The following is a 23,502-nucleotide window of genomic DNA, read 5'->3' on the forward strand; positions in this document are numbered from 1 at the left end:
AAAAAAGAAGTAGAAAGGAGAGTGAGGTGTTTGGTTGATGAAAATTTTCATTCTTTTTATGTTGATATGTTAATTAATACTCGATTAGTAAGTCTAAGTTCAATTAATCAATCGTTGATTAGTTTTAATTTTGGTTTGATTACTGCTCTGTTCATGATTTGTGGGCAAGTGAATGGATTAGAATTGATAAGATGATTGTAGCGTTGTCAACTTTACTGCCTTGTTTGGCTGCACGGATAACGTAGGAAATGGAAAGATTATTTGGAATTCATTTAGTGCGTTGTTTGGCTACCTGTGTCTTTACTGAATGAGTAAATGAATGTTTGAGCAGGTTTTCAAGCCTACGAAGGCCGAGACGTTCTTCGGTTGATGCGGGGCGTGCCAACTTGTCGGCCGAGCTCGGTCGAGGAGTAAAATGTGTTGATGTTGCTTTGAGCGTTCAGCTGACTTCTCGATCTTGCGACTGTGGTCGAGGAAGAAACACGTCTCGGCCTTTGGGTTTTGGGTTTTAGAGCCTGAAGACAAGGCTGTTAATTTTGCGAAGTTCACAAATCGTCGGCGCCGAATTCGGTCACAGTGATTATATTTGTAAGGGTATAAGCACGCCAAATCGACACCAGAGTATAGGGGCACGGATACTCAAAACAGATATATGTCTTGATGGTAAATGTGGTTCGGCTGTCAGAATGCCGAACTCTAAAGCTGACTTGTGAGTATCCAATCATAAAACACCTCGGCGTTCAATGTGCCGAGCCTTAGTAAACTTTAACACCTCACCTCGCCTAAAAGGCTAATGAGATGACCTCTGCCAATAAAGACCCGAAAGTCTTTCTCAACCGAGACTTGGATAGATAACTAGTTGGCCTCGACGCATTGCTGTTTATCCAAACTAAAGGTGTTCCGCGGTCGGCTGGTTCTACGACGATAGTGTTGTCCAAACTAAAGGTATCACCGGTTGCCTTCACAATGTTGTTTATCTAAACTGAAGATGTGTTGGCGAAAAAAGAAAATAAAAATCTCAAGGTTGCTGAGAGAGTTTGTGCAGAGCAATTTGTATGTTGAATTAGAGAGAGTCTTTCCGTTATCTGCAACTTTGTATTTATAGCCAAGCCTACATGATCACCTATCCAATAAAGCATTTTCCCGGATATACTCCAAAAAATAATATCAAAACAACCGATATTATCTTTAATATATTATGCCAAAAAGCTTGCCAGCCTCCTTGCATTGTGTCCATACTTTCACAAAGAGAATTTGAAAATTCAAAGCACCCTTATCATTTCAAACCCATTTGTCACATCCATCACCAAGCAAAACAAAAAGCCTAGTCTACCTAGGTTTCCTATGCCAACATTATCCATGACTATTATTTTCTTTAGATGATATTAAATCCCTCGTGATGATCTCCTATCAATCAACACGTCTACAGCCAGGAGACTCAAGTTAATCCGAACTCTGTTGTTACTGCTTCCCATTAAAGATAATGAGAATCCCACTTATTTTGTACAAGAAAACCGAGATAAAAATAATTATTATGATAATATTATCTCTTAACAATAACAAAATATCTTAACTTCCTTATCCGGCGGTCAAGAACCATGCTCACTCAACGATCTCAATCGCTTAGACCGATAATGTAAAATCGGGTCCAAATAATATTAAATAAATAGAAGATTGCTGAGTTGACAATTCATCAAAGCATTTTAATTAAATTTTAAAAAAAAGATCATATGTTTAGGATAAAAAAGTTGGAAAAAATGTAGAAAATTATCTACACATTTATTTTTACTTCCTACATATTCTTTTAATTTTCGGCCATCTGATGATTTGAAAATGATGAAATAACAAAAATTAACAAAATGTTAAAAGTTAAAAAAAGAAAAAGAAAAAAAAAAGGTGTGTTATAGCGCACCCCATCCATAAATAGTCGTTGTATAAAATTTTCTCAGGAAAGACCCGTACGTTGCAAGTTGTAAAATGGCGACAACTGATGAGTCCCACTCGCACACTTCCGAAATCTGAACTCGATAAACTCTCGCGCAGCTCGCAAGTATCACACTCGTCGTCGCTGCTATGGAGCAGTTTAAAGGCCAGCTCCGGCTTCCGAAATTTGCCGTCCCGAAACGCTACGACGTAAGGCTGAAGCCGGACCTCGTCGCCTGCAAATTCGGCGGCTCCGTCGACATCGACCTCGATATCGTCGCCGATACCAAATTCATCGTTCTCAACGCCGCCGAGCTCTCCATTAATGCGGGCGCCGTCTCTTTCGCTCACGGCGGGTCGTCCAAGGTAATCGATGAGCGTTTGCTTTTCAAATTTGTAGAGCAGACTGAAAAAAGAAGTAGAATGGAGAGTGAGGTGTTTGGCTGATGAAAATTTTCATTCTTTTTATGTTGATTTGTTAATTAATACTCGATTAATAAGTCTAAGTTCAATTAATCAATCGTTGATTAGTTTTAATTTTGGTTTAATTACTGCTCTGTTCATGATTTGTGGGCAAGTGAATGGATTGGAATTGATAAGATGATTGTAACGTTGTCAACTTTACTGCCTTGTTTGGCTGCACGGATAACGTAGGAAATGGAAAGATTATTTGGAATTCATTTAGTGCGTTGTTTGGCTACTTGTGTCTTTACTGAATGAGTAAATGTTTGAGCAGGTTTTCAAGCCTTCGAAGGCCGAGACGTTCGAAGACGATGGAATTTTGGTTTTGGAGTTTGGAGAGATGCTTCCGATTGGGTCTGGAGTTTTGGTTATTGAATTTGAAGGAATTTTGAATGACAAGATGAAGGGTTTCTACAGAAGGTAGTTTTTGAAAGCAGGAACTTTTGCGCAGTCTATCTTCGATTGTTCGTTCAGTATTATCATGTGCCAATGGTATAGATAGGTCTAAGATTTGATTTGTTTCGTGCAGTACATATGAGCACAACGGTGAGAAGAAAAATATGGCAGTTACGCAGTTTGAACCCGTTGATGCCAGACGGTGCTTTCCGTGTTGGGATGAACCTGCTTGCAAGGTTACTCTCTCTCTCACACACACAGTTGACTTAAGATATTGATTTTCATCGAAGGAGGAGGGGGAGCTTGTCAGGTAGTCGACAGCCGGCACTTCTATCTTAAGTCGAATCGTTGGGATGCGATCATACCAACTCACATGTACAGGATCCCATCTAAACTCCAAAGTTAAGCGAGTTTGAGTGAGAATATTACTAGGATGGGTGACCTGCTGGGAAGTCCTCGTGTTGCATCCCCCACAACCGACCCCACCTAGTGGGAAAAGGCTTAGAAGAAGAAGAAGATCAAGTGATTTTGTTTACACCATTCTCGATATACATTGTTATAAATGCATTTTTGAGACTAGGAAAAAAGAGATCTGTTGTTTAAGGTGGTAGTAAAGATGAGAAATCAATCTTCCCGTTCTTGTTAAATTGTTCAAATATAGAGTTTATGACTTGCTGGCTATTTGGTTGGCAGGCTACATTCAAGATAACACTTGATGGTGTTCCGTCTGAACTAGTAGCCCTTTCTAACATGCCGATTCAAGAAGAAAAATTGAATGGACATCTGAAGACAGTTTCATATGTGGAAACACCAATTATGTCTACATATTTGGTGGCCATTGTTGTTGGATTGTTTGATTACGTTGAAGATCATACTTCTGATGGTAAACTCCTACACAACATCCTTAGTTTCATGTGTATGTCAGTGCAACCTTTTTCTTGTTGATGTCACATTTGATGTCGTTACAGGGGTCAAAGTGCGGGTATATTGTCAAGTTGGTAAGGCAGACCAGGGGAAGTTTGCTTTGCACTTTGCTGTCAAGACACTTGAATGGTGCACAGAGTATGTGTAAAAGTTACTAATTATTCATATTCAAGTTGACAATTGCACTTGATGCATGTTATGGACTAATGTAGCAGTTTCTCTAGATTTTTTTCCTTTTCATTATAGAGATAAAAAAAGCATTTGCCATGGTCTTTATAGATTTGGAAAAAGCGTAAGACATGGTCCGTCCCAAAAAAAAATTATTTGGAGGATTCTAGAGAAGAAAAAGTAGAGTAGCATATATCTAAGCAATAAAGGATATGTATGATGGAGAATGACAAAATGAAAGCTTTCCCATAACCATAGGGTTACACCAAGGCTCAGCTTTAAGTCCTTATCTTTTTGCGTTGATAATGGACGAGCTTACGGGACATATTCAAGATGATATCACTTGGTGTATGCTTTTCGAAGATAATATAGTACTGATAGATGAAATGCATGAGGGAGTGAATGCAAAGCTTAACCTTTGGTGTGAAGTGTTGGAATCTAAAAGTCTTCGTCTAATGTCAAAGATAGAGTATAGGGATTGCAAGTTCAGTGAAAATGGGGGTCCAGATGAGATAGGGTGAGGATTGAAAATCAGGAAGTACCAAAGAGTGAACACTTTTGTATCTTGGATCTATCTTGCAAAATAATGGAGAATTAAATGGAGATCTCAACTATAGAATACAAGTTGGATAGATGAAGTGGAAGAGTGTAGTGTGTGTGTTGTGCGATCGTCGTATGCCACTAAAGCTGAAGAGAAAATGTTATAGGACGGCAATATGGTCAACAATGCTTTATGGCACGGAGTGTTGGGCTGTCAAAAAGCAACACGTGCAAAAAATGAGTAGTGAAGATGAGAATGCTTCATTAAATATGTGGGCACACAAGGAATGATATGAGAAAGAACGAATATATCTGAGGTAAAGTAGCAATGGCCGCAATTGAAGATAAGATGAGAGAAAATCAATGTATGAAAAGGCAGAGGCGTTCCATGGATAGCCCTGCCTAGGCATGAGGCGTGAGGCTTTGCCTCACGAGACCTAAATAACTTAATATATATTGCATATATAATTATATATAGTATAATACTTTGGAATAAAGCCAAGTTTAGCTATTATAGGCAATTCAAAAGGAAATAAAGGCTAAGTGGAGCTATTATTGGGAATTAAAATGAAATAAAGATTCAGTGGAGCAATTATTATAGGGAATTTAAAGGAAATAATGGCCGAGTGAGTAGTTATAGGAAATTTCAAGAGAAATAAATCTTGGCTAATCAAAATGCTAGGTGGCAGAATCTAAATGGGCTATTAATAAAAAACAAAAACATAAAAAAGAGTTAGAGTTAGACTTTGCCACTAGGATTTGGAGAGAGAAACTTTCTTTCTTCTTTCTTGAAACTAGAACGACACATAGAGGAATGGTAGAAACAGAGGAACGGTAGAAATAGACCTGGAATTGGAAGGAAAAAAACGCCCAATTGAACGCCTGGGCGTGCCTCAGCCGCCTAGGTCCTCCAACACTGCCTTACGCCTACCTTCACAAAACAAAGGCGAAAACCCAGCAGCCCCGCCTCCAAGGGCGCCTAGGTGTGCCCCAAGGCTAGTTTTATAGAACACTGGAAAATCGTTTAAAGTGGTTTGGACATGTGAACCGAAGATAAAAGAAACTTTAAGAAACTTTAAGAAAAGATATGTTGTACTTGTAGCTAACGGAAGATGACTATGAGACGGAGCATCAAGGCAAAAAGGGTGGAGGAAGACCTAGGAAGACTTGGAAAGACACTTTAAAAAAAGATATGTTGTACTTGGAGCTAACGGAAGACTTGTCGCAAAACCGAGCGCAGTGGCATTCTAGGATTCATACAGCCGATCCCACTTAGTGGGATAAGGATATGACTTGGTTGTTGTTGTTGTACTTATGCTGCATTACATTCCATTTAATATGAAATCATTGATGTTAAGTTCTGCAGATACTTTGCTGTGCCATACCCGTTGCCCAAATTGGATATGGTTGCAATACCTGATTTTTCTTTCGCCGGCATGGAGAATTATGGTTTAGTTACATACCGAGAAATGGCTTTGCTTTTTGATGAACAACATTCTGCAGCTGCCAACAAGCAAAGGGTAAAATGCGCATCCTGAATGTCACTGCTTTCAGAATTATCTTGGTTAATATGGTAGGGAGGTATAGTTTTAGCACTCAATGATACGTTTAATCACTTTATTTGGTTTTGGTAATAGGTTACGATTACCGTGGCACATGAATTGGCACACCAGTGGTTTGGCAATCTTGTAACAAAGGAATGGTGGACGCATTTATGGCTGAATGAGGGATTTGCAACATGGGTATCACTTCATATCATTGTTATACTTGTTAGTTTCCATGCTTTTGTACTTATAAATAAGTAGTTTAATGTCATTAGGTGAGCTATTTAGCTACTGATAGCTTATTCCCAGAGTGGAAAATATGGACTCAGTTTCTTAATGAAGTCACTGCTGGTCTTAAGCTGGATGGGCTTGAAGAATCTCACCCCATTGAGGTACTTATTCGTGCACTTGGTCTTTCTTGGGTTTCATTTTAATTTTAATTTCCTAAAGTTTGCCGTTTCCTGGCATCGAATCTGGATCATCTGCACAGAAGGCTTTAAATAGTAATATTCACCACTATAGTTTTCAAGGCGTTATTATTGGAGAGTATTAGTGTATATAAGTCTCTCTGGTTTATTATGGTTTAATCTGTTCTTTTTGGCCAGGTGGAGATCAATCATGCTGCTGAGATTGATGAAATACTTGATGCGATAAGTTATAAAAAAGGTGCTACTGTTATTCGGATGCTACAAAGCTATCTAGGTGCTGAAGTCTTCCAGGTATGTCCTTTGATTTGTCAACTAGTGTGCTTGAAGGTTGAAGGAACTATCTTATTTTCTATGATATAAAAAAGTTAGAGAGTTAATTGCATGCTACTTTTTAATGCATCCAGAGGTCAATTGCTTCATATATCAAAAAGCATGCTTACTCAAATGCAAAGACAGAAGATTTGTGGGCTGCCCTTGAGGAGGGATCCGGTGAACCTGTAAACAAACTAATGAATTCATGGACACGGCAGAAGGGTTACCCGGTCATTTCTGTCAAAGTCAAAGATCAAAAGTTGGAGTTTAATCAGGTTTCCTTATGTTTGCTTCTTTCAAAGTTGTTTGGTTATCAAATGAAATTCTGAAAAATCCTCTCAAGCTCTAATGCACATAAAAGCTGTTAAGTCATTTGTTTAGGTTTTATTCCACGGTACAAGGAAACGAACAAAGATCTAATAGGAATAAGTAAATTAATGTATGGCAGACACAATTCTACTCAAGCGGTTCCCAAGGCGATGGGCAATGGATTGTGCCGATTACATTATCCTGTGGCTCGTATGATGCACGCAAGAATTTCCTACTACAAGCGAAGTCTGAAACTCTTGACATAAAGGAATTTCTGGGTTGCTCAGTAGGAAAGGCTGGATGTGGAGGCACAAGCAACAAAGACAATGCTTTATGCAGTTGGATAAAGGTCAATGTGGATCAGACTGGTTTTTACAGAGTGAAATATGAGGATGAACTTGCAGCTGCGCTTAGAAACGCTATCGAAGAGAAGCAATTGTCTGAAACTGACAGATTTGGTAATCATCATTTCGTACGCATGCTTGTTTATCTCTTTGATAGTGAAAGTTTTCACCAATTTTTTTTCCTTTCACAGGCATTTTGGATGATTCCTTTGCCCTATCAATGGCTCGCAAGCAGTCTTTTGCTTCATTGCTTACCTTGTTGAGTGCATACAGAGAGGAACTTGAGTATATCGTGCTGTCAAATTTGATTGCTGTAATGATCGCCCCTGCATTGTGTTTATGTTACTGCATTGATAACCTTGGTCTGATTCTGGTCCTCATGTTTCACAGATAAGTTATAATCTGGCAAGAATTGCAGCCGATGCTGTACCCGGACTACTGGATCACATTAAACAATTCTTTATTGGACTTTTCCAGTATTCTGCAGAGTAAGCTTGTTCTTTTCTTAACAACTCAAATGCCTACGTAGATAAACTATCAGGACACAAGATTTGCTTCTATCTTTTTCTTTAATTTTGTTCAAAGTTGATCATTTATGATAGAATTTCTTTACAGGAGGCTTGGTTGGCAGCCTAAACCGGGCGAAAGCCATTTAGATGCAATGTTGAGAGGAGAAATTTTGACTGCACTTGCTGTTTTTGGTCATGAACTGACGTTAGATGAAGCAAGTAGGCGTTTTCATGCCTTTATAGAAGACAGAAACACGCCCCTCCTTCCCCCAGACATTAGAAAGGTTGCTTTGACGTAAATCATTAATTACACATATGTAATTAAACTTTTAAGTTCATCGTTGATGTTAATTATGGACTATTGTTGCAGGCAGCATATGTGGCTGTAATGCAAAGAACAAGTGTATCTGACCGATCAGGCTATGAATCTCTTGTTAGAGTCTACAGAGAGAGTGATCTAAGCCAGGAGAAAACCCGCATTCTAGGTAAATATAAGTAATTAGTAAAATAATGCTGAACATATGAAGCTGTTAGATTGTAGCAGTAATCGATGTGTCTGTGCCTGTAGGTTGTTTAGCGTCTTGTCCCGATCCCAATATTACACTGGAAGTTCTCCACTTTATATTGACTCCTGAGGTATTTCAGATTTTCTTTCTCTGAATTGTAGGTTGAAGTTTTACTTATTAGTAATAATTTTGAGAATCTCAAAGCTTGATATACTGATTTTAATGCCCGGCTATGTAGGTTCGCAGTCAGGATGCTGTATTTGGACTCGCTGTTAGTAATGAAGGTCGGGAAACAGCATGGAAGTGGATGAAGGTAACTCTCACTAGTTTACGACATTTTACAAAATGTTTCCACGTTCATGGATTTTTTCTTTCTTTTTCCACATTTGCTGCTGTGATTCATTTTTCCATTTGGATTATCCGAAACCAGGATAACTGGGAGCACATCTCAAAGACCTGGGGGTCTGGATTACTAATTCCTCGCTTTGTCAATGAAATTGTTTCACCGGTTCGTTCTTTCTTTCTCTAGAAACTTTCGTTCTTATGCTCGAGGTCTGTTGTTGTGCAACTTAGATTTCTAATACCTTGTTATTTCCTTCTACCTTCCTCTGCAGTTTGCTTCATTTGACAAGGTTAAGGAAGTAGATGAGTTCTTCAAAGCACATCCAAACCCGAAGATAACTAGAACAGTGAAGCAGAGCATTGAGCGGGTGCAAATCAACGCCAAATGGGTTCAGAGTGTTCAGAGCGAGAGAAACCTTGCCGATGTCGCGACGGAGTTGGCATACCGGAAATACTAGGATGCCATGTTTGGCTGCGTCTGTTTTTTAACAAGATTATGGGCTGGTTTGGTATCGTTGTATTTAAAAAAAAAAAAACTGTTTCTGCTGTACTGTGATAATAAGTTGAAATAAAGCAGCAGAGAGTTTGTTAAACTTTTTTGTAGCAGTGCTTTTGAAAAAAAAAACAGTATTATAATGTTTAATAAACTTTTATGTAAAATAGCTGTAATTGTGTGGAATAGCTAAAAATGGTATAATATTAGATGTGCCTTAAATTTAATTTTCTTAACAAATAAATGTGAATTACTAAATATAATTTACCAATTTATGTAAAGCAAGATTCTTTCACCATTGGATACCTCTAGACTGGCAACACATTCGTAATCGCCTCCAACATTTTCCCAAGTTGCAGTGGTGGCATCGAAGCTTGCAGTGGCCAATAACTTCCCAAATGGGGACCAAGCGCACGATCGGACGGTTCTGGTGTGCGTTTCATCCAGAACTGCCTGCAACCCATAAAAACTCCCTTAAGAACCGACCCGCTAACATAAAAATGGAAGGAAAGGGGGATTCCGGGGACACCAGTGGCTGGATTCCAGGCGAGGCTCCATGCCCTATCGGCGTGGCCCTGTAGCGTTTGAATCTCTCACAGCTCTTTTGCTAACTCCATGGCCAAGTGGGGCAGAGGATTTGACTGTGTGAATGCTCTCCTGCATTTGTTGCACTACTGTAAAAAAAAAAAAAAACTGGAGTAATTTCAAAGATTAAGCTGTGAATGAAGTTTCAGGTTGGGGATTGGGTTTGGGGCGACGAGTTGGAAGTGAACGAGTGAGACGGGAGGGAGAGAACCAGTGAGATGGCAGAGCAAGGAAGAGGACGACGCGAGAGGTGAAGGTAGGATTGGCATTTGCAAACTTTCATTAAGCATTACCGTTCACCCGTGTTTCTAAGATAAAAAGCCGGTTTTTGAAAGCAGCAAATATCTGCTTCCATTTTTCAGCTGTTTCTCGCAGCAATTTTGAAAATAAGTGCTTTGTCGGTTACCATACATAATATTGAGCTCAGTTTTTTTTCATCCCTACTTTAAAAAAAAAATTAAACAGTACCAAACTGGCACCATGTCTGGGACTGGATTTCCAAACATAAATAATTGCACTAGTATTCTCTCATGAAAAATGCAACCAATACTTGAATCTCGTGTGATCTTTTATAAGATGGGGACTGAAAACACCACGAAACGCTGTTACGGTCACAAAAACAAGTTACTCCACTTGATTGCAGTATGTTTTTTGAACCGAATACCTTCCTTTGGCATCTCTGGTCTTGTCTTTTTTGGAAGAAGATTGTCTGTTGTCTATTGTCTATCCCGCCAAACAATATTTCTACTCTAAACTACACTAAGAGAGGAGAGAGAGTTTGAACTTGAAATACTGACTACAGATAATTATCTCAAAAGAATCGACTACAGATGACTGGATGGTGTATTGGTAATTTTCATTTACAAGGCCCGTTAATATGAGGTCTAACCCAGTCAACACTTTCCCCTTCCTTCCGAAACGGCCCAAAATCTACCCGAGAAATATATAAACGGGCCCAAAACACTTCATCAGAGAGTGAAAAACTCGGACTTCGCCCTCCGCCTCTGAGCTAGTTTGCGATGCATGGGGATCATCACCGATTCACAGAACAAGAAGAAACCTTCTTCTTCTTCCACCTTTCCCTGTGCAAAACTCAGAGATGCATACCACAATTGCTTCACCAGGTCCTCTCAGCACAAAATTAGCTTCCACTATTGCCCTTAAACCCTAATCTCTCTCTCCTCTCTAAAATCCATTTTTCGTTTTCTGAAAAGGGTATAATGGGTATTGTCTCTGTGTGCAGGTGGTACTCGGAGAAATTTGTAAAGGGCCAATGGGACACGGAGGATTGCGTTTCAGAGTGGCAGAAATACAAGGCCTGCCTCGCCGTGCGTTTCCAAATCTTACCCTTCTCCCAAATTTTCATCCAAATCACAATTAATAATTTTATATAAATATTTTGCTTATTTTATTTTCTGGGTTTTTAAAATTATTTTAATTTTGGTTTTGCCCAGGAACATTTGGAAGATAAGCAGCTGAGTCGCTTCTTAGAGGCTGAAGGCAATGTGAACTGCACCACCACTGACGGTGGCTAACGAAAACCGGCAGCGGCGGAGACGTTAATGTCAGTCTTGGTTAGGTGTTTTATTTTTTGTTAGTCTGGGAATGAATTAGAGAAATACTTTTTAGTCAAAATGGTTTCTGATTAGTATAACTCTTGACTTTGGTTGCCTTCGATAGAAGTGGTCGTTTGTACACTGTCAATCATTTTGGTTATCTTATGAAAAATATCCGGTATTTTTATCTAATCAATCCGTTCACTTCTTCTCAAGACCATTTGGTTAAAAAAACCTTGAGAAATCGAAAACTGAGAATATCGAGTCGGGTCCGAAATGTGTAACGTTGGGCATCAACATTCTATGAAATTGTACGTTTTTGGTTAGTTTTCTGTTGGAGTTTTGTGTGATCAACCAGCAAAACTGTTTGATAATTTGAAGGGTTTATACTTTTTACAATTTCTCAACGGTCACATTATTTGAACAGCAAACATGCACTTTGATTTTTGGCATTGCTTCGTACGCGAACGGAGCCTTGATTGCTTCGTGTCTTTTTGAATAGGAAATGAACAACCATCCACTCTACATTCTGCAGCTTTAGATCCATACACACCGTAACAAAAATAACTTGAATCAATATCGCGGCACATAGTCCAGCGACTCAATCTGATAAAGAATTAATCGCTTACGCACAGGCATTGCTCTTCTATGGAAGCTTTTTGTGTCGTCGAGCTGCAGATCCTGGTAACTTTGCAGTTGTCCCAGCCACACCCAACATCAAGAACAGTGTGACCATCTTTTATCCGTGACCGTTCACAGTAGAGCTCCAACACTGCTTTCTCAGCTTCCTCGAATTGAGTTCGAGTTCTCACACAAGTGTGAATCTTGGAAAAATATTTAAAGTGCTTTTTGCAAGAAGTATATAATTAAGGTTTATTGTAATAAGCAATTCAAGTTCTTTTAGAACCTAAAAATATTTTCAATAGCGTTTTCACTCCCCTATTTTTATATGGTTTTAACGGAAAGATAGCTAGAAAGTCCAACTTTTGAGCCCACCTATGCCCACCCAAGTAGAAATAAAGGCCGAAATATGAATTTGGTCTTGTAGTAATTTAAGTTATGTAGTTTTATTAGTTGACGTAATCAAGGATAATGTCTCTGGTCTATTAGGTATTTTAACATCCTTAAAAAGATTGATTCATGCAAGTGGCCCTCTATTACAGTAGTGTAAAGGAGTGTTACTCTTGCACCACGACGATGATTCAAATCCCTCCAACTTCCTCCTTAATCTAACAAATCTATATTTTAAAATAGATCGTAGACACAGAAAAGAAAACGAAAGTCGGAAAACCATTATTTTTTAGACGATCCAAAAGCATATTATCGTTCACGAAATACAATGACCATTATAACCTCGCCAAACTGGTAACAGTCTACCGGAACGACTCTCTGATCACTCCACCGTCCAACACACAGAAGACAATACTTCTATTTTCAATCGCCTTTAAAATTCGTCACGGTAAAGTTTTTCCCGGAAAATCTTCACACGATTCCCGAGAAAATACCCAAAACCAACCACCCGGCTCGCTCGATCAAGCCATCTATCTGCACGGTGTTCATCGGCTGAGACCCCGAGCGACGTTCCTCCGGCTAAGAGACGCTCGGTCCTTGCTGGTACTGTACATTTGCAGTTTTTTTCATATTGTCAGAATTTCTCATTCGATTAATCAGTTCCAGTTTTTGGATTGTTATTCAAAAGCATCTGTAGGGGGTTTTAGAGAAAAGTTGAATTATTTACAAGTTCCATGGTGGGTTTGGTTGGATATGGTGTAATTAGATTAATTTGTATGCAAAGATAAGATATCATGTTGCAGAAAACTGAGAGTAGGGAAGATTACAGTGGTGGGAATTCCAACAATGGTGAGTTGTTGCGTGACATTGAAGAACTAAGCAAAGCCCTTTACTTTCATAAACCCCCACCGAAAGTTTTGCTTTCCTCTTCTGATGGAAGATCCAAATCTGCTGGGAAAACCCCTTTTTCGGATTCGAACCCGAGATTTGTTAGGGAAGATTTTTTGCACAAGGACAAGAAATCGTCTTCGGTGTGGAATTGGAAGAAGCCCTTGAAGGCTCTCAGTCATATCGGGAATCGGAAATTTAGTTGTTGTTTTTACCTTCATGTGCGTTCTGTTGAAGGGTTGCCTCTGAGTTTTAATAATCTTAGAGTATGTGTGCATTGGAAGAGGAAGGGTGAGGTGCTGCAGACTCTGTCTTCGAAGGTTGTGGAAGGCGTAGCTGAGTTTGATGAAACCTTGATGCATAGGTGTTCTGTGTATGGAAGTAGAAATGGCCTGAACCATTCGGTTAAGTATGAGGAGAAGCTATCGTTGATCTACGTTTCTTTGAGTGGGGAACCAGGGCTTGACATCGGGAAACACTGGGTTGATCTTACGAGGCTGTTACCACTTACTTTTGAGGAGTTGGAGGGGGAAAAAAGTGGTAAATGGACAACAAGCTTCAACCTTTCAGGCAAGGCTAGAGGTGCTAATCTAAATGTTAGTTTGGGATTTCTGGTGATGCAGGAGGATAAGTTAATTAATGTGAGGGCTAATCCAAATGTTCCTGAGCTTCTGAACACGGGGCCAAGGAGGTCAAGTTCGTTGGACGGTGGAGCTACAATGCTTCGCCCAGTTGGGAGTTTGCCACGCATTGTAACTCCCAAGCCTGCCTTCTCATCTCAGTCTCTTGATTTGAAGATTTGTCGCGAAGTAGTGCTGAATGGAGGGTTGGAGCTCTCCAAGTCAATTAATTTCTTATGTCAGACACTTGATGAGACTAGATTGAGTAGTGTAACAGAGTCAGATTGCGAACATGTGCCGCCACTTGAACCTAAAACTGATATAGACTTTTTGTTTGCTAAGGGAATTGAAGAATACAAGGATGATGACGATACTGAATATACCATTGTAGAAGTCGGGACAGAAATGTCTGAGATGGAAGAGTTAAAATCTGATCAAGTTCCCGGTCATGCTAATGATGAGTCAGAAGCAGTTGAAATTATCAATGTAGATGAGATCATTAATGGTTATGACATAGACCTCGAGGAGAAGACTATGGTTATTCCAAAGGAAGCCCATGGTAGTTATGTGGACGAGGTTGTGGTGGATGACAGCAAACATGAACATGATAGTGTATGCACCCAGGGATCGGCCATGGATGAGGTGGAGTCTGTAACTCACATGCTCTTGATTTCAGAATCAGCAGATTTGGATCGTCCATTTTCTTCGGGAGAGTTTCTTGAGGAAAGGAACCACACGGAACTTAAGTTGACGTACAAATCAAGTAAAACAGGTAAAAAATCACTTAGTTTGGACGAAGTAACTGAATCCGTGACAAGTGATTTCTTAAACATCCTTGGTATGGACTGTAGCATGAGTTCTGACAATGATGCTGAGTCTCCTAGAGAACTTCTTTTAAGAGAGTTTGAAAAAGAGGCACTGGGTTCGGGAAACTTATTTTTTGATTTTGATTGGAAGGAAGAGCAGCCCGAAATTGGATCCTCTGTTTCACCAGGTTCTGATTCTGGAGATTGCTTTGAGAATTCTGATTTGTCATTGATTATTGAAGCCGCTGAAGAAGAGCACAAGAAAGAAAGTGAGCTATTAAGAAGAAGGAAGGCCAAAATTCTTGACGGCTTGGAGACTGAAGCTTTGATGCGAGAATGGGGATTAAATGAAAAGGACTTTTGGAATTCTCCTCGTACCTTCTCTGGTGGATTTGGTAGTCCAATTGAGATCCCCCTTGAAGAGCCACTCCTACCTCCACTCGGAGAAGGCTTTGGTCCTTATGTTCAGTTGAAGGGTGGAGGCATTTTGCAGTCTATGAATCCTTCACTTTTCAGAAATGCTAAAAACGGTGGGAACTTGGTGATTCATGTTTCTAATCCCGTTGTTATACCAGCAGTAATGGGTTTTGATGCTATCCAGATAGTGCAGCATCTGGCAATGGTTGGAGATACGCTGCATGAGTGTGTGAGTAAACTAATGCCTTTGGAAGATATTACGGGGAAGACAATACAACATGTAGCCTGGGAGGCAGCGGCCTCAGCGCCTAACATAGTGGTATCTGAGAGGTTTGTGAGCACATCAATTACATTGATATCTGAAGTATTGTGATTTCAAATATTTCTCTATTTGTTGGCTTAATTCTCCTCCTTGTTTCAGGTTTGAGCAGAATTTATATCGTGGGAGGCAGGATGAAGGATTTCCTTCTAGTTGGAGTTGTCATAACCTGAGTTCTACCGAATTGGGATGTAGTGAGGTGGGGTCAGACTACGTATCTCTAGAGTATCTTGCCCCTTTGGCAATGGAAAAAATTGAAGCTCTTGCAGTGGAAGGGTTAAGAATCCAGTCCCGCATGTCAAGCGGGGAGGCACCTTCAAGTATATATCCTCAGTCTGGAGGTTTGCAACTATGCGGTTTTGGAGATCGTGTTGTTGATGCTGAGGGATTAATTGCTCTGTCTTTACCATTGGACGAGTGGCTGAGGCTAGATGCTAAAATCATTAGTGATGAAGATCACAGCAGAGAGCGATTGTTGAAAATCCTTGCTGCCCATCATGCCAAGTACACAGATTTGGTCGATGGAAATTTGACACAAGAAACGAACTGCAGTGGTTTATCTGGTAGGAACTGTGGACTTTTGGGGGACAACCTCACAATTGCTCTCATGGTGCAGCTTAGAGATCCCTTTCGAAACTATGAACCAGTGGGTATTCCAATGATTGCTCTAATTCAAGTGGAGAGAGTTTTGGCCAATTTAATGCCAGAGGTGTCAAGTGTGCTGTTAAACGATAGCAAAGAGAACGAACACTATGAGTCAGTCTTTGATGAGATTGGGGACATGAGAAAAGGGGAGATGAATGAAGGAGATGAAGGATGCAATCCTCAGTTTAAAATCATCGATGTCCATCTTGCAGGAGTGGATACTGCGCCTGGAAGCAGGCGGCTTTGGGGTACCACAACCCAACTGCATTCTGGCTTCCGATGGTTGCTTGGCGCAGGCATGGGTAAGACCGCTAGTTTTCCAGTCTCGAACTCGAAAGCCATTGTAAGATCATCCACACCAGTTTCAGCAAAACATCAGAGGGATTTTCTATGGAGCGTTTCCTCTGATTTTCAAGGTGCAGGAGCAACCTGGAAGGATTCGATAGCTCCACATGTTCGAAACCCGAACGTTATATTTCCGAATGAAAGCATCAAACCACACGTAAACCTGTAACATTTAGATGTGCTTTCCTAGTACAGATTCTTTTGTTTGTAGAGTGAGAATAGAGATGTTAAGCTACAGGTTTTTATGTCAATTATAGATTCTGTTGCATTATACTTCACACAAAACCGATTCATGTGCATTGATTTATTTTTATACAAACGATATTTTACTTTTTAACTAATCTCAATTGGGTGCGGAATTCGAACTTGGGCACCTAAGGAATTATATCCGCTCTAACCAAAATGATTACACCCGTTTATGCCGCTGACTGTTAGTTTGGTTTTGGTTAGGAGAAGGTTTCATGTCATTTCCCTCTTCAGCTAAATACTATGGAATTGAGGCTGTTTTAAGTACTTACCCATTTTAACCGTTAAATCTATATAATATATATATATATATATATATTTAAACAAATATTTAATGGTTAAAACACCAAGAATATAAAATTTCAAACTCCGGGGTATCCTAGAAAGTCTCCTTATTGGAAACATCTAATGCTTTTCTAATGTCCATGACACTACTCAGGGCAGGATGTCCGTTGTTTATTTAAGGAAAGACTATTGATGTGATGTATATAACATTAACATCTAACACATCCATATCAAAATGTATCGACATGCTAAAGGAACAGAATCCGTCATCTGACAAAGAACAGACATTTTGCATAGAGAATTTATAGTCGATTACATTCGTTTATATATAATTTCCATAACAGATACAGCAGTCTTTGTTCAAATCAATAGATGAACAAAAATTTGGAATAAAAAAAACTCCTAGTGCTTAAAGTGTTGTTGAAATACAGGTCACATGATTAAGGCGTTAACACACGAGACAAACTCTCCTTTCAAACTGTAAACTCAAACAACTAACCAAGCCTTGTTCCATTATGTGGAGTCAACAAAAGGGCGATTCAAGCCAACGAAGCTTTCCGCTTTGCGAGGACCCCAAACTCCAAAAATGCTCAAAAATTAGAGGCCTGGATGGTTATGGACTCCATCATAAGTTGTAATTACAAACCTTGGATCCTCCCTATCTCTCTCAACTCTCTTTTTCACGTGGCACCCTCCAACTGAACACTTGTAGTAATTTCTGCAATCAAACATAACATAATCAGATTAAAAACGTCTAAACATGGCTAAACGTTATCGTATATGTGGGTTAGGCAAGTTGGGCAGTGCAGTGTGCCTGCCGTCTTACATGTAAGTTTGAATCCCCTCCAATAGATTATGGTAGTTTAGAGGATCGTTTGTAACTTTGTATATGAAAAGGAACAGATCTGTATTCGATTCGGTTAATCGTGCTTTTGCTTTGTATATGTTTTCTTTTACCTTGGATTAGGGCTGCTTTTCACCTTCTTTTTACCATACTTCCTCCACCTGAACCCATCATCCAATATTTCAACTTCTGATTTTGTTTTGAATGCAACTCTCTCTCTAGCTTCCTGCCTCTCCCGGCTGCTTCCATCCTCTCCTCCTAACACACACAAAAGATAAATAAAAAAGGTGATCCCAAGCCAACAAAGCTCTCAGCTTTGCGAGGGTCGGGGAGGGACCGTCTAGAAATATGCATTAGAAGAAATATATATGTGTGTGCGTGCGCGCGCACATAAGTGTTTATATGCTTACTGATAGTAGACCCTCCAGGTTGGCTGCTCCTTGCACCAGACTCACCAACTTCATTCGCTCGAAAACCCGAATTCTGGACAGAAAACTCCGAACCTACGAAACTCGGATCCTCATCCAGCCACTTGCGGATCATCAAGTACTCTGAAAACTCAAAATTCAAGTTGCCGGAAAAGTCATTAGTCTCAGGTGACTCTACTGACCTGAAGTTGCCACCAGACATGAAGTTACTGTAAAGTATGGCCAGACTGAACGTTGATCACGACTTAAATATATGATATCTCCATCGCTCAAAAGGAGGAGGGTTTCTTCGTGACCTTCCTTGTCAATGAAGCGAAGCTTCAAAGCTGATGCTAAGAAGGACTGCCACAGACAGTGACAGACATTATTATTATGAAATAAAAGAAAGTTATATGGTGCTTTGAAGTTATGTTTCAAAGTTTTTAATCATCATATCTTCGTCATTATATTTTGAACCAAACATCTAACAGCTTAGAAATAATAGAGCATAAAATATCCCGAAATATATTAGAAAATATTTGAAATCCAGACGTAAGTTGCAGATAGTTGTAGAACATGCCAAAGGAGGACTTGTGGGTAGACTTTGTACCTTGAAAGGTCTCCGGCTCGTGGTTAGACCAAGTCCAATCCCTTCACATTTGACAAATAAATATTAAAGTAATTAATAATACAAGTCAATTGTGTGGTGATTTTGATACATGGATTCAATGCACTACACAAAATCTTGGAGCTGAGATAAGATGGGTATGTGTTGAAGTCATTGAGCTAACATCATTAAGTACTGTTTTTACGTTGACAATTGAGAGATTCTTATGTCTGGACGCTCGTATAAGACACCTTATATAAACAAGCAATAGACAAAGAAGTAAGAATGCGTGAGAAGCATTTTTGCTCATAATCACTTAAAACAAAAGTGTTTTTATTAAGATTATTGACCCATCCTCACAATGATTATCATGTAGTTCAAACATCTAAACTGAAAAATTTCTCCTCACTTCGCTCATGATTTTTGAAAATGCTCATGTAAGAAGTAGTTTTACTCAAACGATGCCAAAAAACGTTTTCGATTGTTTGAAAGCCCAAAAGCGCAAGAGTTGGTTGATATTTTATGGCACATGTTCCACAACCATATAACCAAATAACACCACAACATATGATGCACAAGCAAAGAGCTGAGAAACTTGGCATTTTATGTTCCACTTGTTTCCTCTGTTTGTTTAATTTCAGTTGTACTAAAATGTGAAAAGCATTAACCCTGTCCTTAAGTTGATGTTGCTTCTGTGATCTGGAGTGCACATGGTCTCTGTACAAACCGTACCTTAAGGAGTGAAGCAAGAACTTGACCAGATGAAAAAGCTTGACCAAATAATACTGGTGTAATTGGTACTGGCTTTTTTTTTTTTTTTTTAGAGACAGATTAGGCTAGATTAGCTATTCGTCAACAATCGCATGCGAGGCACCAACCCTCTCCTAGAGAAGAAAGGACCGTTGCACCCAGAAACCCCCCGCCCGTCCCCCCTCTACAAGATTTTATTAATAATATGAAGAAAAAAGGAAAAGTAAAACAAACGGGGGGACAAGGCCAATACCTGCTAAAAACAATTAACGAAAATGATATGGACTAGTTTAAGACTGCTTAGCTTCAGTCACCTGAAATTGATTTCCCATAATTGGTACTGCCTTACCAATCAAGTCCCCTTAGAAGGAGAAATTCACGAGTCCGAACAACTAGTTCACATGACCGCCCATCCAAAGACACAAAGTTGAGTTAGTCCTAAGTGGATGTGGTCGAAATAAGAGGTTGGGGATGATTCGGGTGCTTTTGGGGGGGTGTATTCAATTGAGAATTTGAGAGATTTTAATGGATTTATAAATCCACGGATTTTTACGAAGTTTAACTGATTTGTAGAGATTTTATGTAAAATTTTGATTCAATTCCCTCGAAATCTCATGAGAAAAAGTGAGATTTGTGAATACTTAAAATACACTACAAAATCTCTCCAATTCCCTCTAATTCCTCAACTTTTCCAAATTCTCTAAATTCTAATTCTAATTGAATACACTTAGAATGTTATAAACTTCTTTAAAATTATAATTGAATACATCCGGATTTTTAAGGATTTTAAGATAAAATCCTGAATTAATACACATTGAATTTCAGATAATCACTTACAATTCTGATTGAATACCCCTAAATTCATTAAAAGAATTAAAATCCCTTAAAATTCTAATTGAATACACCTCCTTTTGTGTCTAGGTCAGGACGATCACTTAAATTGATCATCTAGATTCAAGAATTTGACGTATGACATTAATCGCACTTTATACCATATTTTAAAGGGAACTTTAACGAAAAGCATCCGATACTGTTCACTTTAACGAAAAACCATATTTTTACACTAAAAAGTCAATCCTGGTACTATTCACTTTACCATTTATTTTGTTCTTATCATTAAAACTTAAAGTTTTTAAACCATTTTCATTAATTTTCCTTATTTTAAAAGAGAAAGGTGAACCCGTCAAATCCGACAAGAATGTCGACGAGATATATTCGTCTCGGTGCATCAAAATTATGTTCAAAGTCGATGGCAGAAGGCATCGAAATTAGGATTAGGACAAGCCAGCAGCCCATTTAGGAAAGGATTAACTTAGGAATTGTGTGGGTAACTTCCTTCCAGAGGCATTTGTCAAAGGGTTAATAACAAAGGTCTACGAAAGCCTTGCTGCCATATTATCATACTGTCAATGTCAAGTTCGGTAGCTAAGCAATAACTTTGAAAGATTAATTCTTATTGGTGTTTTTATACAACTTAAGCAAAACTTTTGATACCAATTTATTTCCTCATCCATACATTATAATCTCACCACTATAAAAAGTCAAAAAATTGAAATGTCATTTCCTCTCTCACTATTATTCCTAAAGTAACCTCTAAAATACTATTTCTCCACTGACTATTATTCCTAAAAAATTGACTGTTAATTCCTCAACAACGAAGACTCCTTCGATGATAATCTACCAGTAAGTGAATGACCCTCCAAATACTCTGCTAATGTGTGATTATGCACTCCAATAACTATCATTGATATTCAATCATCATCAGTTGCTAGCTTCTTATCTTTTATGGAAAAGTGCATCCACACTTGTTCTTTCTAAAATTCCTTCTATCTTCATCCTTTATGGTTTTTTTGCTAATTCAGCATACATGTGTTAAATGTCTACTTATATCTAAAAAAATATAGTTACATTGAAATGCAAAACTACAAAATTGAATGACATATAAATTATAAAGTACATATTCAAAACACAGGGAACAAGTATATAATGATTGTTCATCCAAATATCTAACAAATCTCTTATAAAATAGAATTTATCTTTTTTCTTTTGTCTAAGGGAGAGTCACAACCTAGGCGGGCTTAGTCGACGCCCTTTCTTACTTCGTAAATTCTTAGAGATTAATCGTGACAGTGGTTATGCGTCTAATGCCTAACGGAGCTTAAGCTACACTAGGCGGTTACTGGGCTAAGTTAGGCTGGGACTTTGAGAGAACACTTTCTATAACTAACAGAGTAGTTCAAACTTCAAAGGTACATAATTTCCACACAATTCATTCACAAATGCAATCAAATTCACCAGAGACAACCTCGGTGGCATTAATATTCCGAAACCGAATGCCAGCTTTATTGGCAATGGCATGAGCCAACGTCGTCTTCCCGCACCCTGGCGGACCCGACAGCAGAATCCCCTAAACAGGCTTGCCTCCGAACCACCGATGCAGTTTCCTATGTTGCAGCTATTAAGGATAAAAATGTAATTACACCTTCAAGGGATAATACTTAGAGGCTAAGGAATGTTTAGTTTGTTAGTTTAGTTACACTTTCTGTTAGTTGTAATGACAACTGTGATGGTTGTGATAGTTGTGTATAAATACTCATAGTGTAAAAGTTATTAGAAATTATTAATGATAATATTTCTCTTAATATGGTATCACTCGCTCTCAGTCTCACGACGTCTCCTCTTCGATCCTCTTTTCCTGCTTCTCTTTGCACCGCTTCATCTTCTTCGATCCATTGATCGTGTTCTTGATCTTGATCGTGTCTTGTTGTTCTTGATCGTGCTTTGTTCTTCTCGATCGTGATTTCTCTCTCAATCCAGCTATGGTGACTGCTACATCTTCTTCCTTTGAGTTCACCGATCCATATCCTAACCCTAATTCTGCGATTTCTTCCTCCATTACAATCCAAAATATTGGATCTATGGTTCCGATCAAGCTTACCACCACAAATTACCTGACCTGGAGTGCCTTATTTGCTCCAATTCTTCGTCGCTACAATCTTACCGGTCTTATTGATGGATCCATGGCGGCGCTGCCCAAATATCTCCTTGATTCTTCTGGCAATCGCACCGCGACTCTCAATCCTGCTTATGTTACTTGGTTTGAGAATGATCAGAACATTCTCATCTGGATCAATTCCACTCTGTCTGAATCTTTGATTCCTTACACAGTTGGCGTCACTTCTGCTCGCGAACTTTGGGCGAAATTGGAATCGCGTCTCGCCACTGCATCTCAGTCTCACATCCATGAGCTTCGTTCTCGTCTTCGCAGTCTTGTTAAAGGTGATTTGACTGTTGCTCAATATCTCCAGCAAATTGAAGAAATTGCCGATGCCCTAGCAAGTGCTGGTGCTCCTGTTGAAGATTCCGATCTCATCTCAGTCACACTTCATGCCTTACCTCCTGAATTTGACTCCTTTGTGGATGCTATTCAGTTTCGTCTTGGTTCCACGACTATTGATGAATTACACGGATTACTTCTCAATAAGGAGATTCAACTCAACAATCGGAAGAAATCTGTCTCAACTGCACCATTTCAGGCATATAATTCCTCGGCTGGTATTCTTCCCTTGCCTGCTCCCTTTATCTCTCAAGCATTTACTGCTCAGCATCCTTCTCAGTTCTCCAATCAAGGTCGCAATGTGGATCGCAATTATTTGGGCCCAAATCAGGGCAATTTTCAGAATCGTGGAAATTCCAGATTCAACAATGGCAGAAATACCTACTCTCGTCCTAATCAGCGATTCAATCGTGGAGCTCGCAATAACTACTCTTCCACTCGAAAACTTTTCTGTTAGATTTGTCGACAACCAGACCATGAGGCTTGTGATTGTCCTCATAGCATGGATCAAAACTACAATGGCAAATCTTCTCATTCTGCAATGGTTGATGGTACCTCTCCTTCTCCTCCTACCGGGATTGTTGACTCTGGTGCTAGTTCCCATATGACAAACTCGTATGCCAACCTTCAGAAT

At 39.2% G+C, this 23,502-nt stretch overlaps 4 protein-coding genes and 1 pseudogene across 4 annotated transcripts; 4 read left to right on the forward strand and 1 right to left on the reverse strand.

The window, feature by feature from the left end:
• The first annotated feature begins 1,889 nt into the window (after positions 1–1,889).
• LOC114826473 (aminopeptidase M1-like) lies at positions 1,890–9,300 on the forward strand. Its single transcript, XM_029106776.2, has 19 exons — positions 1,890–2,289; positions 2,660–2,805; positions 2,915–3,017; positions 3,475–3,664; positions 3,750–3,843; positions 5,780–5,933; positions 6,051–6,155; positions 6,233–6,349; positions 6,563–6,676; positions 6,790–6,972; positions 7,146–7,464; positions 7,542–7,663; positions 7,741–7,838; positions 7,966–8,143; positions 8,230–8,344; positions 8,428–8,495; positions 8,604–8,678; positions 8,796–8,873; positions 8,980–9,300. Exons 1-19 carry the CDS (start codon positions 2,074–2,076, stop codon positions 9,163–9,165), a joined length of 2,661 nt encoding a protein of 886 aa, XP_028962609.2. The 5' UTR covers positions 1,890–2,073; the 3' UTR covers positions 9,166–9,300.
• On the forward strand, positions 3,133–3,251 carry LOC114826674 (5S ribosomal RNA; annotated as a pseudogene).
• Positions 9,301–10,726: 1,426 nt separating the features above from the next.
• On the forward strand, positions 10,727–11,533 carry LOC139198235 (uncharacterized protein At4g33100). Its single transcript, XM_070826674.1, has 3 exons — positions 10,727–10,909; positions 11,029–11,113; positions 11,240–11,533. The coding sequence occupies exons 1-3, from the start codon at positions 10,809–10,811 to the stop codon at positions 11,318–11,320; spliced, it is 267 nt and encodes an 88-aa protein (XP_070682775.1). The 5' UTR covers positions 10,727–10,808; the 3' UTR covers positions 11,321–11,533.
• Positions 11,534–12,716: 1,183 nt separating this feature from the next.
• LOC103410598 (protein PLASTID MOVEMENT IMPAIRED 1-RELATED 1-like) lies at positions 12,717–16,729 on the forward strand. The gene is made up of 2 exons (XM_008349283.4): positions 12,717–15,413; positions 15,505–16,729. Exons 1-2 carry the CDS (start codon positions 13,147–13,149, stop codon positions 16,559–16,561), a joined length of 3,324 nt encoding a protein of 1,107 aa, XP_008347505.3. The 5' UTR covers positions 12,717–13,146; the 3' UTR covers positions 16,562–16,729.
• Positions 16,730–17,194: 465 nt separating this feature from the next.
• LOC103410631 (probable WRKY transcription factor 50) lies at positions 17,195–18,668 on the reverse strand. Its single transcript, XM_029106795.2, has 3 exons — positions 18,178–18,668; positions 17,881–18,025; positions 17,195–17,641 (listed from the first exon to the last, which is right to left on the reverse strand). The coding sequence occupies exons 1-3, from the start codon at positions 18,395–18,397 to the stop codon at positions 17,521–17,523; spliced, it is 486 nt and encodes a 161-aa protein (XP_028962628.2). The 5' UTR covers positions 18,398–18,668; the 3' UTR covers positions 17,195–17,520.
• Positions 18,669–23,502: the final 4,834 nt, after the last annotated feature.

Source organism: Malus domestica, chromosome 08 (genome assembly GCF_042453785.1).
Source record: "Malus domestica chromosome 08, GDT2T_hap1".
NCBI classification, from domain to species: domain Eukaryota; kingdom Viridiplantae; phylum Streptophyta; class Magnoliopsida; order Rosales; family Rosaceae; genus Malus; species Malus domestica.